Raw genomic sequence first — 24282 nt, 5'->3', positions numbered from 1 at the left:
TTTGGTACTAAAAAAAGCTTGAAATTTTAGTTCTTTTGTCATGAGGTTTTCTTCTCAATCTTTTTAGGATACTGGTAATAATTCTTATTATGTCTTTTTTTTCATAATGACACTATAAAATAATATTGGTATATTAAGTCCATTTGAATAGTCTTAAATTCCACAGAGAAATATAATCATATCCCTTTACCTGGAAGCATATAGCCCCCATAATCCACTTTTTATTGTTTCATGAACAGCATTTCAGACTGCTGGTTCCATTTTTGAACTCTGCTCATTAAAGTCATTTCATAAGATTTTGTCATTTTTCCGTAAAGAGTTTGTATACGTTTTATAATATTTAATCCTGGTTACTTTATTATTTTGCTGCAAAAATGTCTTTTTTATCTTCAGTTACATTTTCTAGCAAGTCGCGGTGTATAATGGTGTATAGAAATGCAACTGAGGGCACCTGGATGGCTCAGTTGGTTGAGCATCCAGCTTTGGCTCAGGTCATGATCTAGCGGTTCATGAGTTTGAGCCCCGCTTTGGGCTCACTGCTGTCGGTGCAGAGCCCACTTTTAATACTCTGTCCATCTCTCTCTTTGCCCCTCCCCTGCTCACACTCTCTCAAAAATTAAAAAAAATATATTAAAAAAAGGGAAATGCAACTGAATTTTGTATAATTTTGAATCCAGCAAATTGGGTTATCAGGCTAATTCTCAAAATTTATCTGTGATATGTTTGTTTCTCATGTAGACAATCATATCAACTGGGAATAATTACAGTTTTCTTTCTTTTGTCTTGTTATTACCTGAAAAGAACATTTTTTTAAAGTTTTCTAACTTGTTTTTTGAAAGAGACAGAGATAGTGCAAGTGGGAGAGGGGCAAAGAGAGAGAATCCCAAACAGGCTCCACACTATCAATCAAGCACAGAGCCCAACGTGGGGCTCGAACCCAAGAAACCACAAGATTATGATCATGACCTGAGCTGAAACCAAGAGTCAGATTCTTAACCAACCCAGGCACCCCTGAAAAGAACATTTTTAATATTTAATCATTAAATATGTTTGTCTTTTGTTAATACCTTTTATCAGATTAAAGAAATTCCCCTCTTTTCCTAGTTGCTAAGAGATTTTTATTAATCATTAAAGGGTGTTGAATTGTGTTACACTTTTTCTACATCTATTAAGATGATCATGTAGTTTTTCTCTTTTGTTTTAATATGATAAATTAATTTCTCAACAACCTTGAGTTCCTGGGGAAAGCCCAACTTGGTCATGATGTTATTACCTTGTTCATATATTCCTGGATTCAGTTAGCTAATGTTTTGATTAGGATTTTTAAAATCTTGTTCATGAATGAAATTGGTACATAATTTTGCTTTCTCACACTCTCTCTCGTTTAGGTAAATGTTATATGAGATATGTAAACTAATGTTAGAAGTCTCCACTTTATCTTTTCTCCAGAAGAGTATCTGGAAGCTTGTACGTCCGGAGTTCTTCAAAAAACCATCTGGTTTCTTTTATTTTTTCCCCAAAGACACAATTTATTTTCAAACCAAAGAAGCCAAGGAGACTTTGGCTACCCGCATTCCCTTCCTGAGCAAAAACTGACAGAACAGAGGTGGCTCTCCACCTCCTCATAAAGTCTTTGGTCAAAATAAACTATGAAATTGGGGCCCAGGGCCTCTGTAAAGACCCTGGCAGGGCAGAGGCCTCCCTAAGAGAAACACACTAAGCCCCACCTTCTGGTCCTGCCACCCACTTTCCTCCAATGACACTTTTTGTGGGAAGATTTTTAGTTACTGACTCTGTTTCCTTATGGTTATAGAACCACTTGGGTTTCCTCTTTTTTTTTCTTGAGAAGTTGATTTTTCTAGGAATTTATCAATTCTTAGAAATAATATCAGTTTATTCGGGATAACCTTGTTTGTGGTATCCTCGCATTATCTATATTATATCTGCAGCATTGTTATTCTGTAGTCCATTTAAAGCACACTGCATCAGACATAAATCACATATCCTTCTCAAGGAATCAGGGAACTTTTTAAAAAGCTACCATGCACTTGGCATGCCTGGGTGGCTTAGTCGGTTAAGCGTCTGACTTTGGTTCAGGTCATGATCTCATGTTTCGTGGGTTCAAGCCCCGCATCGGGCTCTGTGCTGACAGCTCAGAGCCTGGAGCCTGCTTTGGATTCTGTGTCTCCCTCTTTATCTGCCCCTCTCCCGCTCATGTTCTCTCTGTCTCTCAAAAATAAATAAACATTAAAAAAAAAAAACAAACAACTACCATGCACTAGGCCACGAGGCAAGCCTCAACAAATTTCAAAAAGTCGAAAAATTGAAATCAGAGAACATACTCTAACGAAAGTTAGAAATAACAACAAAAATAGACAAATCTATTTTGAGATATAAGAAACCATACTTCTAAAAACCTAATGTCTAATATTGTTTAATTGTGCCATCTGTTTTCTTTACTTGAACAATCTTGACAAGTTTTCTATTTTTACGTTTTTTCAAAATACCGCTGTTTAGCTCTGGTGACCCTCTCTCTATATGTTTTCTATTTTATTAACTTTTAAAATATATTTTTCTATTTTTCCTGGGGTTTTTTTTCCCCCTAACATCTTAAAAGTGGTGAGCTTATTTCATGTACTTTTCAGACTTTCTTTGGCTCTAATGTATTTAATGCTTCTAAATACTACTTTAGCTACATCTTATAAATATTGTTATATATATGTTCTTTTTTTTTTTTTTCAGTTCTACGTATTGGATTTGGATTTCTGTTAGACCCATTAGTAGTCCCTACACGTGTACACACACACACACACACATACATATGTGTGTGTAACTGCATAATATATATATATGTGTGTACAGCATATGTAATTTGATCTTTAATTGAATACACACAAATATGTGTGTTTGCATGTATGTATTTTTCCCTTAATTTAATCTCTCTGAAACATTTTGTTTTAGCTGTCTTGTACAATGTATAACTAGATTTTGCTTTTTGTCTCAAACTAAGCTTATTACTGTTTTAATAGATGAGTTTAACTTTTTTGTCAGTATGGGAAAATCCTTGTGTGTAGTGGTGTGGAATGGCTTTGGGGCTAAGTAAATTCTCAGGATATTCTCATTTTCCCTAACCTGCCTGCCTTTTCCAACTGAATTAGTCACTAAAAATCTTATTTTTTCTTATTGTAGTATTTTATATTATGAATTCTGAAGAGAATACAGAAGAGTATCCTTTTGCAGATATATTTAATGAAGATGAAGCTGAATATAACTTTTTGCTGTCTAAACCTGTTTGCTTTGTTATATTTGGGAAACCAGTAAGTTATCTCTTGTAACTTATTATTTAATTTTTTTTTATTTTAAAAATCATAATATTATGTTACCATACAAGAATGAAAACTACGGGGCGCCTGGGTGGCGCAGTCGGTTAAGCGTCCAACTTCAGCCAGGTCACGATCTCGCGGTCCGTGAGTTCGAGCCCCGCGTCGGGCTCTGGGCTGATGGCTCAGAGCCTGGAGCCTGTTTCCGATTCTGTGTCTCCCTCTCTCTCTGCCCCTCCCCCGTTCATGCTCTGTCTCTCTCTGTCTCAAAAATAAATAAACGTTAAAAAAAAAATTAAAAAAAAAAGAATGAAAACTACATCGTATGATGACTTCTTTGAGTGTTAGACTTTAGTTGTATGACTTAAAAACTAATATAATATTCGTGGTAATTTCATAGCTTTCTCTTCTCTTGTGCACTTATAATTGGAAAGGAACTGACATTGTACTTATCTTTGTTTTTATATTATGAAGAAATTAATTAATCAAAACATTGCACCATGAAAATTGTTAGTAGTCTGTGATCCAGGTTATTTTAGACACAATTGACATATAAAATTTTCTGTGGAATTTGTTGTGAGACTCTCTGGGTATTTGAAGGCCATTCACTATGGAGTCAAACAGGGAGCCTCTCCCATTAATATCTGAAGCTACTGAGAGGCAATGTGCCTCACCTTGACTCAAAGTGCATTAGCAGACCTATATATTATCTTTCCACAAAATAAAAAGAAACCAAAAATGGCTGTCATAAGATAGCCTGCCTTTCTAGGCATTTCTAGTAAGGAACTCTAGATGAGAGGTATTTTTAGCCATTGAGCTAGTTGGTAGTTACCATTAGAGAAACTGAGCTGGTTAATTAAAGAGGCCCCCCAGAATAGCAGAGACTGAAGGCTGGATCCCATCCTTGATTTAATTTTATGTAGACCCTGGGACAGGTACCAAGAAATAGTTCCAGTAATTTTCATTATGTTTCTTAACATATAATAGAGTTTTAAGAGTCAACAGTAAGAGCAGTCAGGTACAAATGTTACTTCATTAAAGTGATCTTTTCTCTTTAAAAGATGACACTTTTCAAAGATGTCCATTAAGAAGGAATTTTTTGCTCTTGGAAGTTACTAAATGGAAGTCTGTCAAAACATTCATAGTTATAAACTTTAGAAAGGAAATAAAGTGACGGGTTTCAGTAGAATCACGGTATGTATTCAAAATTACAAAATTTGATAATCAAAAGAGGACAGTACCTGTAATGCCATAATGGTACAGCTTCCTGGTTTCAGGGCTATTTTCTTAATTTAAAAATGTTATTTAAATCATTTCATAAGGGGCGCCTGGGTGGCGCAGTCGGTTAAGCGTCCGACTTCAGCCAGGTCACGATCTCGCGGTTCGTGATTTCGAGCCCCGCGTCGGGCTCTGGGCTAATGGCTCAGAGCCTGGAGCCTGTTTCCGATTCTGTGTCTCCCTCTCTCTCTGCCCCTCCCCCGTTCATGCTCTGTCTCTCTCTGTCCCAAAAATAAATAAAAACGTTGAAAAAGAAAAAAAAATTTTTAAATCATTTCATAAAATGTGGCAGATGTGACTCTTATAGAGAAAAATTATGCTATAAATATCTAAGGTCTGCTGTTCATTTTTTTTTGTCGACAAAAAACTTACTTGATAATATTCATGTATTGTAACCATAAATATAATCTTTTAAATGTGAATATCTGTTTCTCTGGCAAATGACTGTTCTTTTGGGTTTTAAATAACATCTTTCTTTTTTAGGGGGTTGGGAAGACAACCTTAGCCCGTCAGATAACACAAGCATGGAAATGTATTCGTGTAGAAGGTAAATTTTACCTCCCCCCCCCAATATTGTATTATAAAACTTTCAAATATGCACAAAAAGGTAAAGAATTGTACTATCTAGATTCCGTTATTAACATTTTGCCATAATTGCTTTATCACACGTCACTATGAACCCAGTGAATATCATCTTCATAATATCATCTTCATAATCTTCATAGCATCAGACATATTTTGCCTTTCTGTTAGTCCTAGTTTTGTTCATAGACTTTAGGATGGTTTATGAAATGTCTTTGACTCCACTCTTCTGCCTCCAATTCTCTAATTTTCTCATTTAGACCTGCTGGGGACATGTGTGTTTTAAGTGTCTCCCTATGGAAGATGGGAAGAGAAGGAACGCTCACAGCTGCTCTTGGGAGCATGTTTCAAGACTTAATATTTTTGATGATAAATTTTATTTTTTATTTTGTTTTGCATTCTTTGCAGTATATAAAATGAGGACTGACATCTTTATATAAAATATTCTTTTAATCAATACAGCTCTATGTGTCCTAATAGAAAAATAAGCAGAAGAATGAATAACAATTCATAAAAGTAGAAATAGGGGCACCTGGGTGGCATGCTGGTTAAGCGTCCAACTCTTGATTTCAGCTCAGGTCATGATCTCACAATTCGTGGGATAAAGCCCTTCTTTGGGCTTCATGCTGACAGCATGGAGCCTGCTTAGGATTTTCTCTCTCTCCCTCTTTCTCTGCCTCTCCCCATACTCATGCTCTCTCTCTCAAAATAAACTTTTTTTTAAGTATAAAAATAGACAAATATAAGAAAAAAGAGTTTAACTCCATTTTTATTCAAAGAAATGCTAATTAAAATAACACTGATTCATATTCACCTATGAAACTGACAAGGAATCTTTAAAGTTCTTATAACCATTTTTGGCAAGAATGGTATGAAATGAGGATTCCATGTGCTGTTAATGAAATTGCAATCTGGTACAGCACAATCCACTGATTACTAGCAGCTGAGAACATAATTTCTGAGTCCTTCCCTAGGTCATGCCCCTGTCATTTCTGTCCCAGGATGTCTTCCACAAGGGATGGAATATTTCCTCTTAAAAAGGAAACAAATCATTGGAATTCTAACCTCAGGCCCCCTTTTTCTAATCAGTGCTTATCTATTTTTACATTTCTTGATGGCATTCTTTCCTTTCATATAATCAGAGTGCAAAATTAATGGGTTCTAGATATAACTCTGTGGTTATAAAATTATCTGGACTATTACGATGAGCACTGGGTGTTGTAGGTAAATGATGAATCATTGAATTCTATGAAACCAGTATTGCACTGTATGGTAACTAAACAGAGTTTAAACAAAAACTTAAAAAGAAAAAAAGAAAACATAAAATAAAGGGTTTGACATAAAAAAAGGAACTGGACTAATAATACTAGTGTATTCTTTTGAGTAACACTTTATAATTTCCAAATCACTGTCATACACACAATGTTATTTCATCCTCCTATTCTCTTGCATATGATACAGGGCATAAGCATGCAAGGCCCAAAGTATTTAAGAGGTTAGCTTCCTCAAGATCCTTTAGCTATCCAGGGGCAGAGACAAGTTCTCTGTGGAATACTTTCTGCTGCCTCATGCTTTGGATAGGCTTAAATGACACAATGTATGTAAATGTGTTTTGTAAACTCTTAAAGTGATATACAGATATTTAACTAATCTTTAATTAACAAAATTAATCTTTGTTACCAGTTATAAAAGACACAAATATGGGGTGCCTGGGTGGCTCAGTTGGTTAAGTGTCCAACTCTTGGTTTCAGTTGGGGTCATGATCTCAGAGTTTGTGAGTTGGAGGCTGGCGTGGACAGCAGGGAGCCTCCTTGGGATTCTCTCTCTCTCTCTCTCTCTCTCTCTCTCTCTCTCCTCCCCCACTCATGTACATGTTCTCTCTCAAAATAAATAAAGTTAAAAATAAACACAAACGTGTTTCTTAATTTGGCAATTCTAATATCCGTTTGTGCTAACATTTTGAATTCATATTTTAGCTTTACCAATTTTGGAAGAACAGATTGCCAGTGAAACTGAATCAGGAGTTATGGTAAATCTAAGTCTCAAAGTTATTAGAATTTTTGTTTAAAAAAGCTCTGTATCACAAATATATTATATTCTAATGTGTGCTATCTGTGCATGTTCTTAGTTGCAATCAATGCTGCTCGGTGGTCAAAGCATTCCAGATGAACTTGTCATGAAGCTAATGTTGGAGAAGCTCAACTCCCTGGAAGTTTCTCACTTTGGTATGTTTATTTTTATAAATTGGTGGCTATCAAAGCAGCCTTAAAATTCATGCTTTAGCTGAGGCACACATAAGTTTTGGAGTTGCTCTTTCCTTTGCCCTCTTGCAGGAATCCCAGAGCCTGAGTTCAGTTAAGCGGTTTAGATGCTTTTCTTTGCTTGTTTACCTCATTATTCAGATTCAATTCAATTATTCAGTATTCTTCAGATTCTACCCTTGTAACGTAAATAAATAGATAAGTTTAAATTGTTCAATCTTCTGCGAGCATCATGTTATCCAGCGAAAGCATCGACACTCTGCTGTGGTACTTCTCACAGTGGTGACAGCCTCTGCTGACTGCTTTCCCATTCATTCAGTTTTATTACGAAGTCCTGTCTATGGCTAGGCTTCTCTGCATTAACCCATACTTACAAGGCAGGAGTGGGAACTAGCATGGCACCAGCTTAGCCTCTGGCTCCAGATATTGGCAGGCTTCAGTCTGTTTATCCAGTCTACCCTCTCACTCTGGACCCAAGAAGTCTCTCTACATTCAAACAGATGCTCAGCAGGGGTTTGGGGCCTAATTTCTCAAGACAAAGACTACCGAAGCTCAGAATGACTAAACAGAAAAGAACAAATCCTGTGACATCTGCAAAAGAAGGAAGAAGAATAAAGATTTGCTGGGAGGAAAATCAGCTACCTGAAATAGATTTATTGAATGAAAGAAGAAAAACTTAGAAAGCTGCGTTATAGAGAAGACATGGTGACTATTAAAATAGAGGGATAAAAATAAAATGTAGTAAAGTAAAAACCATGATTACAGAAGCAAATCAATAATGGAAGTAGCAAAAGCAACTTGTCACTGCAAACTACGTATCATTCGTATCTATAGGTAGAAAGATTTCTCTACATATAGATGATGTATGGAATGAACAATATCTATCCATCCATTCATAGATAGATACATATATCATCTCTCTAGTATATGTATTGTATATATACTTACACTCTATCAGTCTTTCTGTTGTTCAGTGATAAAGAGGATAAACTTGGGAAAAACACCCAGAATGTGGGAGGTTAAATGAGTAAAAAGGTAAAAAGGACAATGACAGAATTCCAACACAGGTCAATAAGTGACCTTAAAAATCATAATGATTGAAACTGACACAATCATACAGATAGGTAAGCAAATATCTTTTTTGTTTACACTTCATCACACCTTACTTCTTGAAAAATTTAGAGTATTTTACATGGTCAACACAAAGATGGTATAAATTTATAAATATTGGCAAAAAGAGAAAGAAAAAAATGAAAAAATAAACCTACTCAGCTATGCCATTTATGATGGTCATAACCTTTTTAACCTCTTATGGAAAATGTCAAACAAAAGTAAAGAGATTATATAAAATTCCCCCCATGTATCCATCACCCGGCTTCAATGATAACTCTCATCTAATCTTGTTTTATGTAAACTCCTACCCACATTTGTCCCAAACCTACTTTATTTTGAAACTAATTCATATCATATCAGTTCATCTTTAAATGCTTTAGTATATATCTCAGAAAGTTAAGGACTATTTTAAACCTAGTTTCACATTACCATACCTAAAAAATTAATAGTAAATCACCTACTAATCACTCTGTGATGTCATTATTTGCCTTGTATATTTTTTTTTTCTAGCTGATTTTTGAGTTTTGTTTTTTTTTATTTTTGTTTTGTTGTGTTTTGTTTTTGGAAGCAGGATCCAACCAAGTTTCACGCATTGCAATTGATTGGTATGTCTCAAATCCCTTTTAATGTATAAATGCCCTCTACCTCTTTCTATCACCTTGTGTTTTCTTTTTTGAAAAAGCTAGTTATATGTGTTTAATAAGAGTTTCCTACATTCTGGATTTTGCTGACTGCATCCCCTCGTAGCATTTAATGTATTCCTCTTTCCCCTAGACATGCTGTGCACTGGTGTGTGTCCTGGGAGCTGGCAGTGTAAGTGATTTCTTGAATCTGAGAGCCACACTCTCAGCATGTAATTGCATGCCTGTGCTCTAGGCATGCACAACTGGGCTCATTTAAAGGCTGTAGTGGGGGCAGGACCTAGAGCCTCTTCTGCCCAGACTCCCCTCACCTATTGTGTAACGTCCCCAGAGGAATTTCTGTGCAACCTTGCACTCTACTAAATGCAGTTTAAAAGTCTCCGCTCAGCAAGAATTCTTTCCGATGTCTAGTCCTACCCAACAGCCTGGTAGAAACAAAAATTGAAACAAAATTGGAAGTGAAGAGCTTTCAAAACAGGGATATTAACTCTGGCCAGGGTCTAGGTGAGGCTGGGTAATTGATGACTCTAAAATCCCTAAAGACATAGATGTGCACTGCTGGGAACACTGCCCAGTAGAGTATTGCCAGATTGAATCTTATTTTTTTTTTTTTCTATACCAGAGCCTTTTATACTGGGAACTTTTATAGCTATTTAGAAGGAACTTACACAATCTATAATTATAATCCTTTCATTCACAACCTGTCATGCTGTGTTGGCCTTGGGCCAAAATCAGTTTCCTTGAACTACATCCTCACCCAAGAGAAAAAGGTAGAGCCAATGCCTGGGCATCCTAAGAAGTCCCTTCTGCTCCCTGTTTCTGGACTCCAGAAAACTCGTTTTCTCCAGTAAGTGATAGACAGCCCTAATCTGGGCATTCCCTGCCCCAGGTGTATCACATAGTAGATTGTCTTGGAAGTCATTGGTCACCAGTGTATCCGCTCATAACAGGCTGGCATGACATCAGGTATATATTAGGGCTGGATGGACATAAGTTACCTGATGTCTCTGAATCTCGCGTCACTTCAGTCTGAAAGCAGTAGCATGCCATCTTCAGTTTTGCAAAAGTGGGAATTCATTCTACTGAACCAGGAAGTGAGGACAAAGTGATGGCATGGGCCAGTCAGTTTCCCCTGGGCAGCCATATGGACAGTATTTCAGCTTTTCCTTGGTGGGGGTGATATAGGCTGAGCACTAGACTGCAGAGTGTCTATTCTGCCCATGATAGTACATCAGAGCCTTGTAGCAAGGAGTGGTGTGAGGTCTTTCATTCCTCCATCTTCAGCATTGAGGGTAAGGGCTTGGTAATGGTGTCAAGGAGATATGGGACATGGAGGGGAAGTCCTCATCTATGCTTCCATCTCCACACATGTCTCTGGGGTTAGAGAGGTTGGCAGTGGGGTTGGCAGCTCTGGTCCATCTATCAGGAAGTATCCTCATGATGTCTTTCCAGAATTGGGTCTAGAGAACTAAGCTCTTCCACTCTCCCACATCTCTTCCATAGATACATTCCTAGGGTCTGGATATTATGATACTGGCTACCTCTCAATGGGTAAAGCCCTAAAACGCATCACTCAGAAAATTCAGGCAGCCCAAATACTGGCCTATCAGGTGAGAACCAAACACCATGGAAACAACCCATTTTTCTGCTGCTTCCACTAGGAAAGAGCAAGTTTTTTAAATTTTATTTTCGAAAGAGAAAGACAGACCGTGAGCAGGGAAGGGGCAGAGAGAGAGAGACAGACTCTGAAGCAGGCTGCAGGCTCTGAGCTGTCAGCACAGAGCCCGACATGGGGCTTGAACTTGTGAACCATGAGATTATGACCTGAGCCGAAGTCGGATGCTTAACTGATTGAGCCACCCAGGTGCCCCAAAAGAGACCAAGTTTTAAACTCATTCCAATATACATGTACACCTGAGGTTTAGGATACCTACGAACAGTTGCACTTGGAATGCCTGATAAGCTGTTCAAGCACTGGCAGTGATTGTAGTAATACACAGGGTGCTGATGAGCAGAGCACACAGAGTGTCAAGCTTCCATCATTCATTTGTAATACACAGATGTTGGGCAGCATTGCCAGCAGAGGGAATGAGAGGGACAGAAGTATTGTGTAATCCCCCTGTTGTTTAGAAGAGGAAGACATGAACTCTGGAGACTGATGTTCTCTGGCAATATCTGATCAGGAGAGATGATCTGGACAAGAGTTGAATTCAACCTAGGGCTAGGCCATGCAGTCCCCTTCACCACAGTACTCACCCTCAAAATGTGATGGCTTAATGCCAGCCATCACATCTCAATACCTTGACAAGTTCCAATAAGGTTGTTAATCAAGTGGAGGATAATTTAGCAATAGAATCCAAACCAAACTAGGGAAGGAGGAAGCCAGGGGAACAAAAAGCAAGAACAGCAGGAGGACGCAAGTGGAGAAAGGTCTGGCCCAGTTCCCGAGACAGTGCCAATGCATGTAGTAGCTAAATTTTTGCAGGAGTGTGTTGGGTTCATTTAAGGAACCTTGAATAGAATGGATGCCTTAGCAAACCGTAAGAGAGTCTTAAATACAGAGAACAAACTGAGGGTTGATGGGAATGGGGTAAATGGGTAATGGGCATTAAGGAGGGCACATGTTAGGATGAGCACTGGGTGTTATATGTAAGGGATAAATCACTGGGTTCTACTCCTGAAACCAAGACTACACTGTATGTTAACTAACTTGAGAATAAAAAAATAATAAAAAGAATGGATGCCTTAGAATACGACCATATTTCAGTCTTTTAAAGACAACAGCAAAAGCAAACGAATAAGCCAAGTTGGAAATTAAAGATTGTATCAAGACTGGAGGGAATCATAATTATAGCTCATATATCCAAAACTAAATATAATAAATCTCCCTTTCTGCCTTTTGAAGTCAAACTACTTAGGACTGCTTCTCTGGGTAGCATCCAATACATAGTGTTTGAAAAATCTTAGGAGAAATGCCTAAGTATTTCATGAGATTTTGGATTGCCATGATAGTTTTCGGTCTGCTTTTGTAAAATTGAAAAAAAGAGTATGTAGTAAGCATGTTCTCAAGTGAGGATTTTGAGGTTGGCTTATTAGACACATTCATTCATCTATCAACAGATGCTTAATAACTGTTTCTTTAGTCATACTATTCTAGACATTGCATAGCAGTTCTCAAACTTTTTAGTTTTAAGACTCCTTCATACTTATAAGATTTGTTGAGGCCCCAAAAGAGCTTTTGCTTACTTGGGTTATATACATCAATATTTATCATATTAGAAATTAAAACTAAGAAATGTTTAAAATATTTGTTTAAAAATCATAACAAAACATCACATGTTTGCATTAATAGCATATTTTATTAAAAAAATAATTGTAATCTTCAAAACAAAAAACTTAGTGAGAAGAGTGGTGTTGTTTTATATTTTTGCAAATCTCTTTAATGTCTGACTTAAGAGAAGACCTAGCTGGCTGGGTTCTCCTGTCTCCTTCTGCTTAATCTGTTGCAATTCATTGTTTCTGTTGAAATGTATGAGGAAAACCCAGTTTCACAGATACGTAGTTAGAAAAGGAAAGTATATTTTAATAGCCTTTAGAATAATTGATCCTACATCAAAACTCACCAAGGGTAAGTTTCTTAAAGGTTATTTACATTATAGAATCTGAAACCATATCAAGGACATTTTCTAACTCTGTTACATTAAAATCCGTTGGTCTAAGGGCACCTGAGTGGCTCAGTCAGTTAAGCATCTGAGTTCGGCTTAGGTCATGATCTCAGGCTTCCTGAGTTTGAGCCCTGCATGGGGCTCTCTGCTGTCAGCACAGAGCCTGCTTCAGATCCTCTGTTCCCCTCTCTGCCCGTCCCCCGCTTGTTCTCTCTCTCCCCTTCTATCAAAAATAAATAACCATTTAAAATAAATAAATAAATAAAATCCATTGGTCTACCTTGAACTTGGAATGCATGCATGATTTGGAGGTGTACTATGCAGTAATTATTAGGAAAATATTAGTTCACTGAGTTGTGCAGATCTTCCAAATGTCAACACTTTTCATTATACAATACCAGAATATCACTTTTGTTAATTTCACCACCAAGTTCATCAAGAAAAGTTTAAGAAAAATTTTTTTTGATATTTATTCTTTTTTTGAGAGAGAGAGGACAGAGCATGAGCAGGCGAGGGGCAGAGAGAGAGGGAGACACAAAATCTGAAGCAGGCCCCAGTCTCTGAGCTGTCAGCACAGAGCCTGATGCAGGGCCTGAACCCATGAACCATGAGATCATGACCTGGCCAAAGTCAGGTGCTTAACCAGCTGAGCCACCCAGGCACCCCCATCATCAAGAAAAGTTTTAAAAATCAGGAAGTTGTAAAGCTTATGGCAATAGATACATGTTTTCTAAAATTTGAGTTTTTGCTTGAATTTTATAATTGGCAACAAATACTGTCAGTTGAAATGACCAGCTCACTCCATTCACTTTTTATAAAATGTCTGCCAAATATCCAAAGCTGAATAACCATAATTTTTGTCCGTTCTTTCAAGAAAAAAAAAGTCCTATTAAAACAGGAGAAAAATTGACCTAAGTCCTTTAATTCTGAGAAAATTGAAACTTTATTAACAAGAGAAAATTTTCTCAAGCATGAGAGTGACATAATTAAAGAAATATATTAAGGAAATTAATGTGATGATGGCAAACAGGGTGAATTTCCATGAGAAGATTTAGGTTTCTGGGTAGGAATGCAAGCCAGTAAGTGTGCTAAGCAAAAATCATGTTGATAATGTTCTGGTTTTTAAACTGTGTGAGGAGGTTCATTGGTGTTTCATTACTCCCCATAACTTATATAAATATTACGTACATATATATTCTAAGATGCTAGCTTTAGAAAGAAAAGAATATACTACACAACCCCTATAGTATACCCTTACCATCATCACAGGGCTTTCCTAACTGTTCAAAGAATTACTAGCATGGAATTTCCTGCCCTAGGCCCCTCATGTGCTTAAAAGAAATTGATTTGGAATTTTTTAAGATGTTTCCTCCCAGCTCAGTGATTTTATTTATTATCAGAAAAACATTATTCATAGTTATACTTCATGTGGCAATAAACTTAACTATTAATTAAAAATATTTGACAGATGATTTTAAGATCTACATTAATATTCATCAATAAGCAAATGAGATTTACAAAGTAATAACAAATCCATGCTCTCATATATTGGTGGCATTAGAAAACTTTAAAAATTATATTTTATTCAACAGGTTATATTGTCACTGAACTACCATCACTTTCACAGGATGCCATAACTACTTTGCAGCAAATAGAATTAATTAAAAATTTAAATTTGAAACCTGATATAATAATCAATATTAAGGTAAGTTGTTTTTCTACCATAGCGAACCATTCTTTTTAACAGTGGTGGAATTCAAGGAGTATCTTCAAAAATACTAAGTAGTTAAGGAAATAACTGTTTAAGTGTCCAGTGTCTTAAATGTTTGTTTATTTTTGAGGAAAGAGAGAGAGAACGGGCAAGGGAAGGGCATAGATAAAGGGGGGCAGGAGAGCTAAGCAGGCTCTGAGCTGTCAGTACAGAGCCCAATGTGAGGCTAGATCTCAGAACCATGAGATCGTGACCTGAGCCGAAGTTAGATGCTTACTCGACCCAGCCACCCAGGCGCCCCAAGGAAATAACAATTTATGTATCAATCATAGGGACTGAGTTATTCCTTCTCATGCCTCTGTGCTTTTACACCTGCAGCTCCATCCAAAGGAAATCCCTCCCGGCCTTTTCAATAGGCTTAATCATAGTCATCTTTTGAAAGTCAGTTCAGGCATCATCTGTTTCCCTGATGACCACCTCTTCCACACCAACACACATATTAACTAACTCATTCTCTCTCATTCTTTCCCTTTCACTCTCACTTTCTCCTTCTCTCTCTCCCTCCACCTCCTCTACCTCTCTCTTCCTCCATGTCCCCTATACTTTACTACAGGAAAGTTAAATACTTCTCTGATGACCATTCACATTGCTCTCCTTATCATAATATGTTATTATATTGTAATTGTTTTCTTCTGGACTCTGCCCTACTCGAAGGCAAGAACTATGTCTTACTCATATAAACATCAACTAGCACAAGATAGTGTACCTAGTAGACACCTGATAAGTTTGACAATTAAATACAATGAAAGAAGGAGCAAATGATTTGGTCATATGAATGTTAAAGAACATCATTCAGCCTTGATTAAGAGTCAGGCTGAGTCCTATCCCCAATCTCTCTATCAACAGAATTTGGCAAATCACATTTAAGAGACTCGATTTCTTCTTTACAAAAATAGTAACTGCTTTATGTGAGAATGATAAGACTTCAGTGAGGCCAAGTCTGTTTGTTTATATGAAAATTGATTATAAGCTTTTATATTCATAACTGCCTGGTTCCCCAAAAGTTTTGACAGCTCAAGATAAATGGGATGATTCTCAGCTCAGATGTTGGGACCCGGGAGTGTGTTAGGGTTAGCTGTGAGAGAGAAGAGGTATTGCAGTGCTGAGCGTGGTATAATCTGCAGCCTGCCACAGGTCGTGATTGGAGACCAATCAGAATTCCTGCATGGACCTTGAGAGTGTCACACATGTGAACGTGTGTCTAAGGGAGAGAAGAAAAGATCTCAGACAACTAAAACCAAATATAAAGTCTAAGCCCTGGAAAACATAGATTGTATAGAACAAGAGTGTACAGATATACAGACCATTACCCTCCAAATGTTTACTAAATTTGGGGCATAACTTCTGAGTTTGATAAGCCAAAGTAGAAAGAGGAAATGTGACCATTTATATAAAATTCACATTGTCCATGAAAAGACAAGCCATTCCTCAGGAAGAAACAAAATGAGAGGAATTAGAATTAAAATTTTAAATAAGAGAAATATCTTACATGGGTCTCAATATAAAAGATTGTTAACATAGAGAATGAAGCCCTTCACCGTTTTTATGTTTTAAGTGTGATAGTGGGTATCCAAGGAAGTTTTCTATGACTAGAATGTCATCAGAGGCCTAATGTGAGACAGAGCTCAGTACAACACACATTTCTCTGATGGTTTGTCCTTATTTGGGCATAAATCTTGGAATTTCTAGAGCAGAAATTCTTAGCCTGGGATCTATGAATCCTTAAGCATCTATGAAATAATAACATTTAATTATATTAATACATAAATTATAATAATATGAAATTGCTTTATTGTGTATGTCTGCTTTTCTGAAGCAAAAGCCAATGGCTTTCCTCGTATTCTCAAGGGGTCTGTATTACAAAAAAAAAAAAAAAAAAAGATGGCAAAGGGCCAGTGATCTACTATAGCAGTGGTTCGCAGAGTACGGTCCCAGAGCCAACTGCACCAGCAGCCCTCAGAAGTTTGTTAGAAAAACATATTCTCAGAAACCACCCCAAAATGAGTCAAGAACTCTAGGGAGTGGCATTCAGCTATCTGTGTTGCAAAGCCCTCTACATGAGTCTGATGCCCATTGAAGTTTGAAGACCACTGCTCTGAGGCATGTCCTTGAGACTCACCCTTATGGTAGTCAGTTTCTGCAAGTGAAAATAGGAGACAGCTGAAGGCAGTCATCTCTGTCAAGGGCCCACAGTATGGTTATTCTGGGTTGCTGAGTAAGGAAGGGCAAATACACATTATAAAGATGATCTGAGTGGATTGAAACCTTTCTTGTGAAAAATTAGGAAGCCTGTAGAAGTCTGGCCTCAATAAATACCCATCCCATCTCCACATGGAGATGGCCTAAAGAAATCAGAAAATGAACAAGGAAGGTTCTAAAGTTTCCTGCTTCCTTTGTTTCTTAAAGTGTGGTGCATGCACTGTCAGCATCAGAATCACTGAAGATGCTTGTTAAAATTACTAATGTTGTTCCTTAGTGCCCCGACTACGATTTATGCCAAAGAATTTCTGGGCAAAGGCAGCACAGTAGTACAGGGTACATATACAGAAGAGATCAGTGGGATCCTGAAGTCATTGAAAATCGCAGGAAAAAGAGGAAAGAAGCCCAAAAAGAAGGAAAAGGAGAAGAGGAAGGGGAAGAGGAAGAAGAGCAAGAAGAAGAAGAGGTAACATCCCAATACCATATACTACACTTTTAAATTTGCTACAATTAAATTAAACAATAGCAAGGATAGAGAAAATTACATTTTCTTTAAATTTTCATTAAGTCTGGGGGAAATAGAAAAAATATTTCATGTTTTTAAGAACTATTAGATCATAATCTAGAGACCATCAAGTTCAACCTTCTTGTCAGTATGGAAGTCCTTCCACATCCTGACAGTTAATCAGCTTCATGTCATAGCAACAGAGACTGATTTGTCACCTACTGTGTGTCAAGCACTATGCAAGCTAGAATGAGAAGTCAGAGCAATAAAAAACAAAGGGTAATATGGGGAGCAAGTAGCCCAGGCATAATCCAGTTTATGAAATTAACATAATCCCAATTCCAATGTCTAGCAAAGAGCACATGAAACAAAAATCGAAAGCCCAATTCACGTATACATGTTATTATAATAATCCTAAAGTCAGCATAATGCAATGGGGCATCAAAAGAATTTTCTACCATGACTTAATGAGGGAAAATTTGATGTGAAGAAATCTGTTAACAGGTGATGGGCTGGATTTGGTCCACCGGGGCATGTGGGCCACAGTTTGCCAATCCCTGCTGTACTGAAATATACCTGTGATCTCTGTTATAAATTAATTTATAATTTTTAAAGACCTTCATATATTTTTGTAATTGCTACAATTTACAATTTATTATAAATGTATTATAAATAAATAGTATTTCTACTAGGGCAAAGTCAGATATTAACTTATAGATGGATACATTGCAAATCATTTGTCCAGTAAAAAAGATAACCCTCAAAGGTTACAATTTTATTGACTCATAAGATATTAAGCGTACATTCATACACAACTTTGCAGTCTTATTTCAGTGATAAGATATACCTCAGCTTTGTCATCCTGTTGGTTTCCTCACTAGTGGGTTAAATGAATCTTTGACATTGTTCTTTAGTCGTAGATCTTAAATGTTCTCATCACAAGAAAAAAGTTGTAACTGTGTATGGTGATGAATGTTAACCAGACTTATTATGGTGGTCACTTCTCAATATATACAAATATTGAATCATTATGCTGTACACCTGAAGTGAATCTAATATTCTATGTCAATTATACCTCAATTTTTATTTTTTTAATTTAATCTTTATTTATTTTTGAGAGAGAAAAACAGCACAAGTGGGGGAGGGGTAGAGAGAAAGAGAGGGAGACACAGACTCTTAAACAGGCTCTGAGCCGTCAGCAAGAGCCCGATGTGGGGCTTGAACTTACAAACTGCAAGATCATGACCTGAGCCGAAGTCAGATGCTCAACTGAATGAGCCACCCAGGCGCCCCATATCTCAATTTTTAAAACCATTTCAAAAGCTAAAAGAATCTTCCCTGTGCAAATAAGGCACTAGGCCATAGCCAACATCTATTCTATATTTTCTTTTTAAAAAAGAAAACCTCATAGCAAATGGGAATAAAAGTGGGTCATTTTAGTATGAATAAAGCACACCATCTTAAATCAAAGATAGTGAGATAGAGGAGTCACAGCCCACTTAGTTACAGGGGTCGCAGTTATGTCAGTTTGTGATGTCGGTCAGGAACATAATCAGGAAGAGTGAGGACTGGGGTAGGCTAGGGCTACACTATTCAATATAGTAGCCACTAGTCCTATGTGGCTATTTAACTTCAAATTAATTAAAATGATATAAAATTTAAAATTTAGTTTCTCTTAGTAACACTAGCCATATTTCAAGTGCTCATGACCAAATATGGCTGTGTCTTCCAAATTGGACAGCACAGGTACACAACATTTCCATTATTGCAGGAAGTTCCACTGGACAGCTAGAGGGTTCATGCCCTTCTTCAGAGGACAGTTGCCTCTCAGCTCCAGCCCAGACAACTATTGTCAGGTGGGAATGCCAACCTATTCTTAACAGGTGGTGTGGTTTCTCCAGAGAATCCAAAATCAGCATTTAAAAATAAAAGTAGTTGGCAACTAATCCAAAATTTCAAAAACACAATGTAGGCCAATGCTGTGGGATATAATCAAATTAATGTCCTCAGACTGAACTCAGTCCCAGGGGCCTGGTTTGCTACGATGTCTGCCTAGAAGCACAGCCATGTTCAGAAGTCAAACATGCAAACATGCTGCCCCCCTTGGGTTGATGGCCAATATCGGCATGAAAGCGTTCACCCTTATATATACATAAATATAAACAATGTGCCTTAACTGCTGTAATAGCTTTGTATATGTTCTCTTGGCTTCCACTTTCCTTGACCCTCTGCATCCATTCCATTCTTTGCAAAAGCCAGAGCCTTGTTTTAAAAATATGACCCTTGGGGAGCCTGGGTGGCTCAGTCAGTTGGGCATCCAACTTTGGCTCAGGTCATGATCTCACAGTTTGGAGCCCCACGTCGGGCTCTGTGCTGACAGCTCAGAGCCTGGAGCCTGCTTTGGATTCTGTGTCTCCCTCTCTCTCTACTCCTCTGCCTCTCACACTCACTTTCTCTCTCAAAAATAAATAAACATAAAAAAAATAAAAATAAAAAAATAAAAATATGACCCTTAGTGACTTTCTATTACCTGTAGAGGAAAATTCAAACACCCTCGCATGGCTTACAAGGCCATGGACCTGGCCCCCTGATCTTATCCCTCCCTGGCTGTCTCTCCCTGCGTGTTCATTGTATTCCAGCTATTCCATTGGCCTTCCAGTAGTCGTCACCTATTCTGGACTCAACCTCACCTCCAGCCTTTGCACTTACTGTTTCCTCTTCCCTCTACCTACCACGCTCTCTTCCAGACCTTTGTGTGCCTGCACCTTCTCCTTGCCCAGGTCCCACTCCATGGATAACATCCTCACAGACCATCCAGGAAGAGACCATATATCCCAGCACTGTGATGGAAATGTAGTCCCACCATATGTAACTTTAAATGTGCTAGTAGACACTTTTTTTAAAAAGCAAAAAGATACAGGTGAAAATAATTTCAATGATATATTTTATTTAATCTAATATATCCAAAATATTATGTAAACATAATCAACATAAAGATTCTGAGAGAGACATCTCTTTTTCATGCTAAGTTTTTGAAATGTGGTGCATTCCAATTCACATTTGCCGCATTTCACGTGCTCAGTAGGTCTGTATGGCTAGCAGCTATTGTGCTGGACAGCACAGGCCTACCTCTTTCCTCTGCTTTATCTTCCTCACAGCACTTACCACTTTCTGTAATTATGTTCTTTGTTTACTTGCTTATTATGTGTCCGCCCAATGTAAGCTCTATGCAGCAAGGACTATATCCCCTGTGCTTGTAACAGTGCTTGGCATACAGTAGGTGCCTAATAAGCTGTGTCCTAACTGGACACACAAGTGTGCCTGTCTAGCCCTCTGCTAGAGAGAAAAGAAAAATAGCATCTTTTGAAAAAGTCAGTGTATATTAAGCCATTTTGAAATGTGTAATCTTTGGTCCAGTAATTCTACTTTTAGGAACTCTTCTAAGGAAGAATATTAACAATATAAAGATTTATCTACAAAACTATTTGGTGAAATGTTATTTATACTTATGAAAAATTTGAAATATTCTTGTTCAACTATAGAATAATGATCAAATAATCATGTATTTAGGGATATTAATCTATTATTCGACCATTAAAACAGTATGTAAGACATTACAAAAAGGTTATAAAGTGGCTTCTTTGATAGATAACATGATTCAAATAGTATAAAATGCAGATGTATGTGCATTTGTAAAAACTAGAATTAGAAATTAGATAACAAATTATAAATAGTAGGATAAATACGATCTTTAACACCAATGAGGCCTTGGGCTGAGAACTTTAATGTGTATGATTCCCTCTGCCTTCAAATGTCACTTCTTCAGAGAACCCTTTCATGACCACCTGATATAAAATAGCACTTTTACCCATCACTCTCCATCTCCTCCACCCTGCATTTTTTCCCCTAGTCCTTATCACCACCCAACACATTTTGTATTTACTTGCCTACTTGTTTGTGCTCTGTCTTCCCCAGCTGGAATATGCGCTCTGTGAGCCCCAGGCTCTTAGCTGATTTTGTTCACTGTCTTATCTCAAGCTCCTAGAACAGTGCCTGGCACTCATCAATGAGTGAATTGATGAATGAATGAATGAATGAATGAATGAATGAATGAACGAACGAACTGGAAGCTCAGTAAATCTGATTTCTTCATTCTCTCTAAAAATCAGATATTCTTGGGGCGCCTGGGTGGCGCAGTCGGTTAAGCATCCGACTTCAGCCAGGTCACGATCTCGCGGTCCGTGAGTTCGAGCCCCGCGTCGGGCTCTGGGCTGACGGCTCAGAGCCTGGAGCCTGTTTCCGATTCTGTGTCTCCCTCTCTCTCTGCCCCTACCCCATTCATGCTCTGTCTCTCTCTGTCCCAAAAATAAATAAACGTTGAAAAAAAAAATCAGATATTCTTCCCTTACTCTTCCCTACTTCTTGAGGAGCAAATAAATAAATAAATAAGTATCCAAGTTAATTTAAAGTTTTATTCCATCTGATAAAGACCCCTTACGGTATTTAGTGTCTCTTAAATAAAAATCCTCAGTCTCCCTTCTACCTGCTTCTCTCACCCCAAAATGGCTTGTAAGTGTAAGGAGGGAGGGATGACATGGCTTGTGGATTAAGTAATCATTAACATAAAGATGTTAAAAATCTCATCTTTTTCATTTAGGCATTTATTGCAGAAATGCAGATGGTGGCTGAAATTCTTCAACACGTAGTCCAGAGACCTGAGGATTATTTGGAAAATATTGAGAACGTTGTTAAACTTTACAAGGAACTAATTCTTCATTCTTTAGAAGTAAGAACAAGATATATTGATGAAAATGGGAATATTGATATTTGTGTTCTATCACTGATGAAATAGCTTTCACATTTTTTCATCCCCCTGTATTATCTATCTGATTCTTCAGCACTTAGTTTGATAGAATGCTATTAGAATTAAGCTTGCATTCCAAAGGCTGTTTCACAAGACAATATTATTTTACTCTTAATAAGCAGCAGTATTGTTGAAAAGTGATATATGAACCACATTTTTCAAAAGTCACTACAGGAATTTATTTATGGTCAGAAGTTGGAAAACCCATGTTAAGAGACTATTTTATAAAGACATTTTCAATCTATAATTTATGGATTTATCAAAACAGCTGTACATTTTAAAAGAAACTGTTCGTTTATTTAAATTGCAATCTAAAAAATTATCCCCAGATTGGTTTCTATGGTTATCTCATTCAAAGCTGATTACATATAAACATGATTAAGGCCATTACATATTAGAATAAGACAGTTTTAATTAAAATAATTAGCATTTTTAAAATGTGATTACTAAAGTTACAATTTGTGAAAAGCATATTTGATTATGGTCTAAAGTCCGGGATAGATTCTGCCAAATTTGTGTTGGAGATATTCAACAAACATCAGATTTGGGTATTTGGCCACACACCATGCTGAGCAACAGGGTACAAAGACAAATAAAAAAATAGGACTCACATTGCCTCTTCCCATCTGATAGAGAAACTAAAAGAATCTATTTCATGCTTTTTTATGAAGTTTATATGTGTTTAAAGGCAAATGAGTGGATCGTTTTCATTTTCATTGTCCACCCCAAAAGAGGAGCCAAATTTAATTGTTTTCTTATGTATGACTTATTCCTCCCTACCTCCTTTTCTATCCCTGGCCTTTAAATTTTGCTTCTTAAGAGTAATTTGCATGTCTATCTATCATGTTCTTTCTTCCTTCAACAGAAATATCCTGCAGACTCCTTAAGTGGCTGGCATTGGGTGTGAAATAAAGCATAATTAAAATCAGATTCAGAAAATTAGAAAACTACATTCATGGGCATGAGATAGTCTTTTTAAGGATAAGGACCAGGTCTTCCATCCTGGAAACCAAAACTAGACTTTAAGCCAACATGACACTTGCTGAATAGTAAAATAATTGCCTTTTATGGTAATTCCAGTGTCCCGGTGTGTGTAGAGGAAAGTGGGGAAAGCCATAAAAGGTAGGAGCCTGCAATTCTAGTCTCCTCTGACCTGGCTCAGGTGTCAATTCACTTTGGAGGCCAAGATCACCAAAATTCAGTGCTCCTCCAAAAGACATGAGGAAAGCAAGTGGGAGCATCATTTTCTGGTTTATATCTTGCTTCACCAAGGCCAAGTCCTCATTCTTGCCTGTCTTTGAATCCCAACCTGACTCCTGGTCTGATGTGGTACATGCATCTTTAGTCTTATACTTTGGCTTAGTAAGTCCACTCTTAATAATCCTGCTTAAGAAAAGAATCTGAAATCCAGAAAAGCATTATGTACTTCCTTGTTCAGAACATGGCTATTTATGTTTAAATAAATAATATTGGCATAATGTGCTGTCTAAAAGAAGAAGAAGGGCTTAGAACCCAACCTCACATAATATTGTGAAAAACAAAATGCCTGCACAATTAAGGAGATGATTTGTTCAGATTATTGCAATGAGGAGAACATTCATTAATGAGAACCTTCTCATCAAGGAAAAGAAAGGGAGACCTGGGGTTTTATGGATGAAGGCAGGTAAGCAAAGGGGATATCCTCGAGTCTTAGGAAATGATGGAGAAGGATGACGACAGATCTTATCTGAGTCCTTGAGGAAGGATAGAGATGGGTCCTACCTCTCAATCATCCCTACTTCCTGGAAATGCAGGGCTCAAATAGAGTTCATCATTGCCAATGTACAAACATAAAATCCGGCAGATTTTAGATTTTAATATTAAAAACAAAAAATAATGGAAGAAAATTGAGAAGAACATTAATATAATCTTGAGATAGAGAAAATCTAATTTAAGCAAGAGATCCAGAAACAATGAAAACAGATATATTTTATTATAAAAATATTTTATTTTATAGAAGATTCCATAAGCAAAGTTAAGAGATGAATCTTTTTTACCTTTAAAGGTAAAATATTTGAGGGGCGCCTGAGTAGCTCAGTAGGTT

General features: G+C 37.2%; 1 protein-coding gene across 3 annotated transcripts in view; it reads left to right on the top strand.

Annotated features, from left to right (window-relative positions):
- Positions 1-24282, top strand: part of AK9 (adenylate kinase 9) — a 133873-nt gene that overhangs the window by 7451 nt on the left and 102140 nt on the right. For 2 of the 3 annotated variants that reach the window (XM_047860268.1, XM_047860270.1), the window contains 7 exons: positions 3190-3317; positions 5082-5145; positions 7157-7209; positions 7309-7405; positions 14453-14565; positions 17108-17296; positions 21993-22121. In XM_047860268.1, coding sequence (XP_047716224.1) covers positions 3201-3317; positions 5082-5145; positions 7157-7209; positions 7309-7405; positions 14453-14565; positions 17108-17296; positions 21993-22121 — 762 coding nt within the window. In that variant the 5' untranslated portion in view covers positions 3190-3200. The remainder of the gene's footprint in view (positions 1-3189; positions 3318-5081; positions 5146-7156; positions 7210-7308; positions 7406-14452; positions 14566-17107; positions 17297-21992; positions 22122-24282) is intronic. The other variant, XM_047860269.1, reaches the window with a different exon arrangement.

This window comes from Prionailurus viverrinus, chromosome B2, assembly GCF_022837055.1.
Source record: "Prionailurus viverrinus isolate Anna chromosome B2, UM_Priviv_1.0, whole genome shotgun sequence".
Taxonomy (NCBI): Eukaryota; Metazoa; Chordata; class Mammalia; order Carnivora; family Felidae; genus Prionailurus; species Prionailurus viverrinus.
Note: the sequence above shows the minus strand (reverse complement) of the source record. Positions and strands in the feature narration are given on the sequence as shown.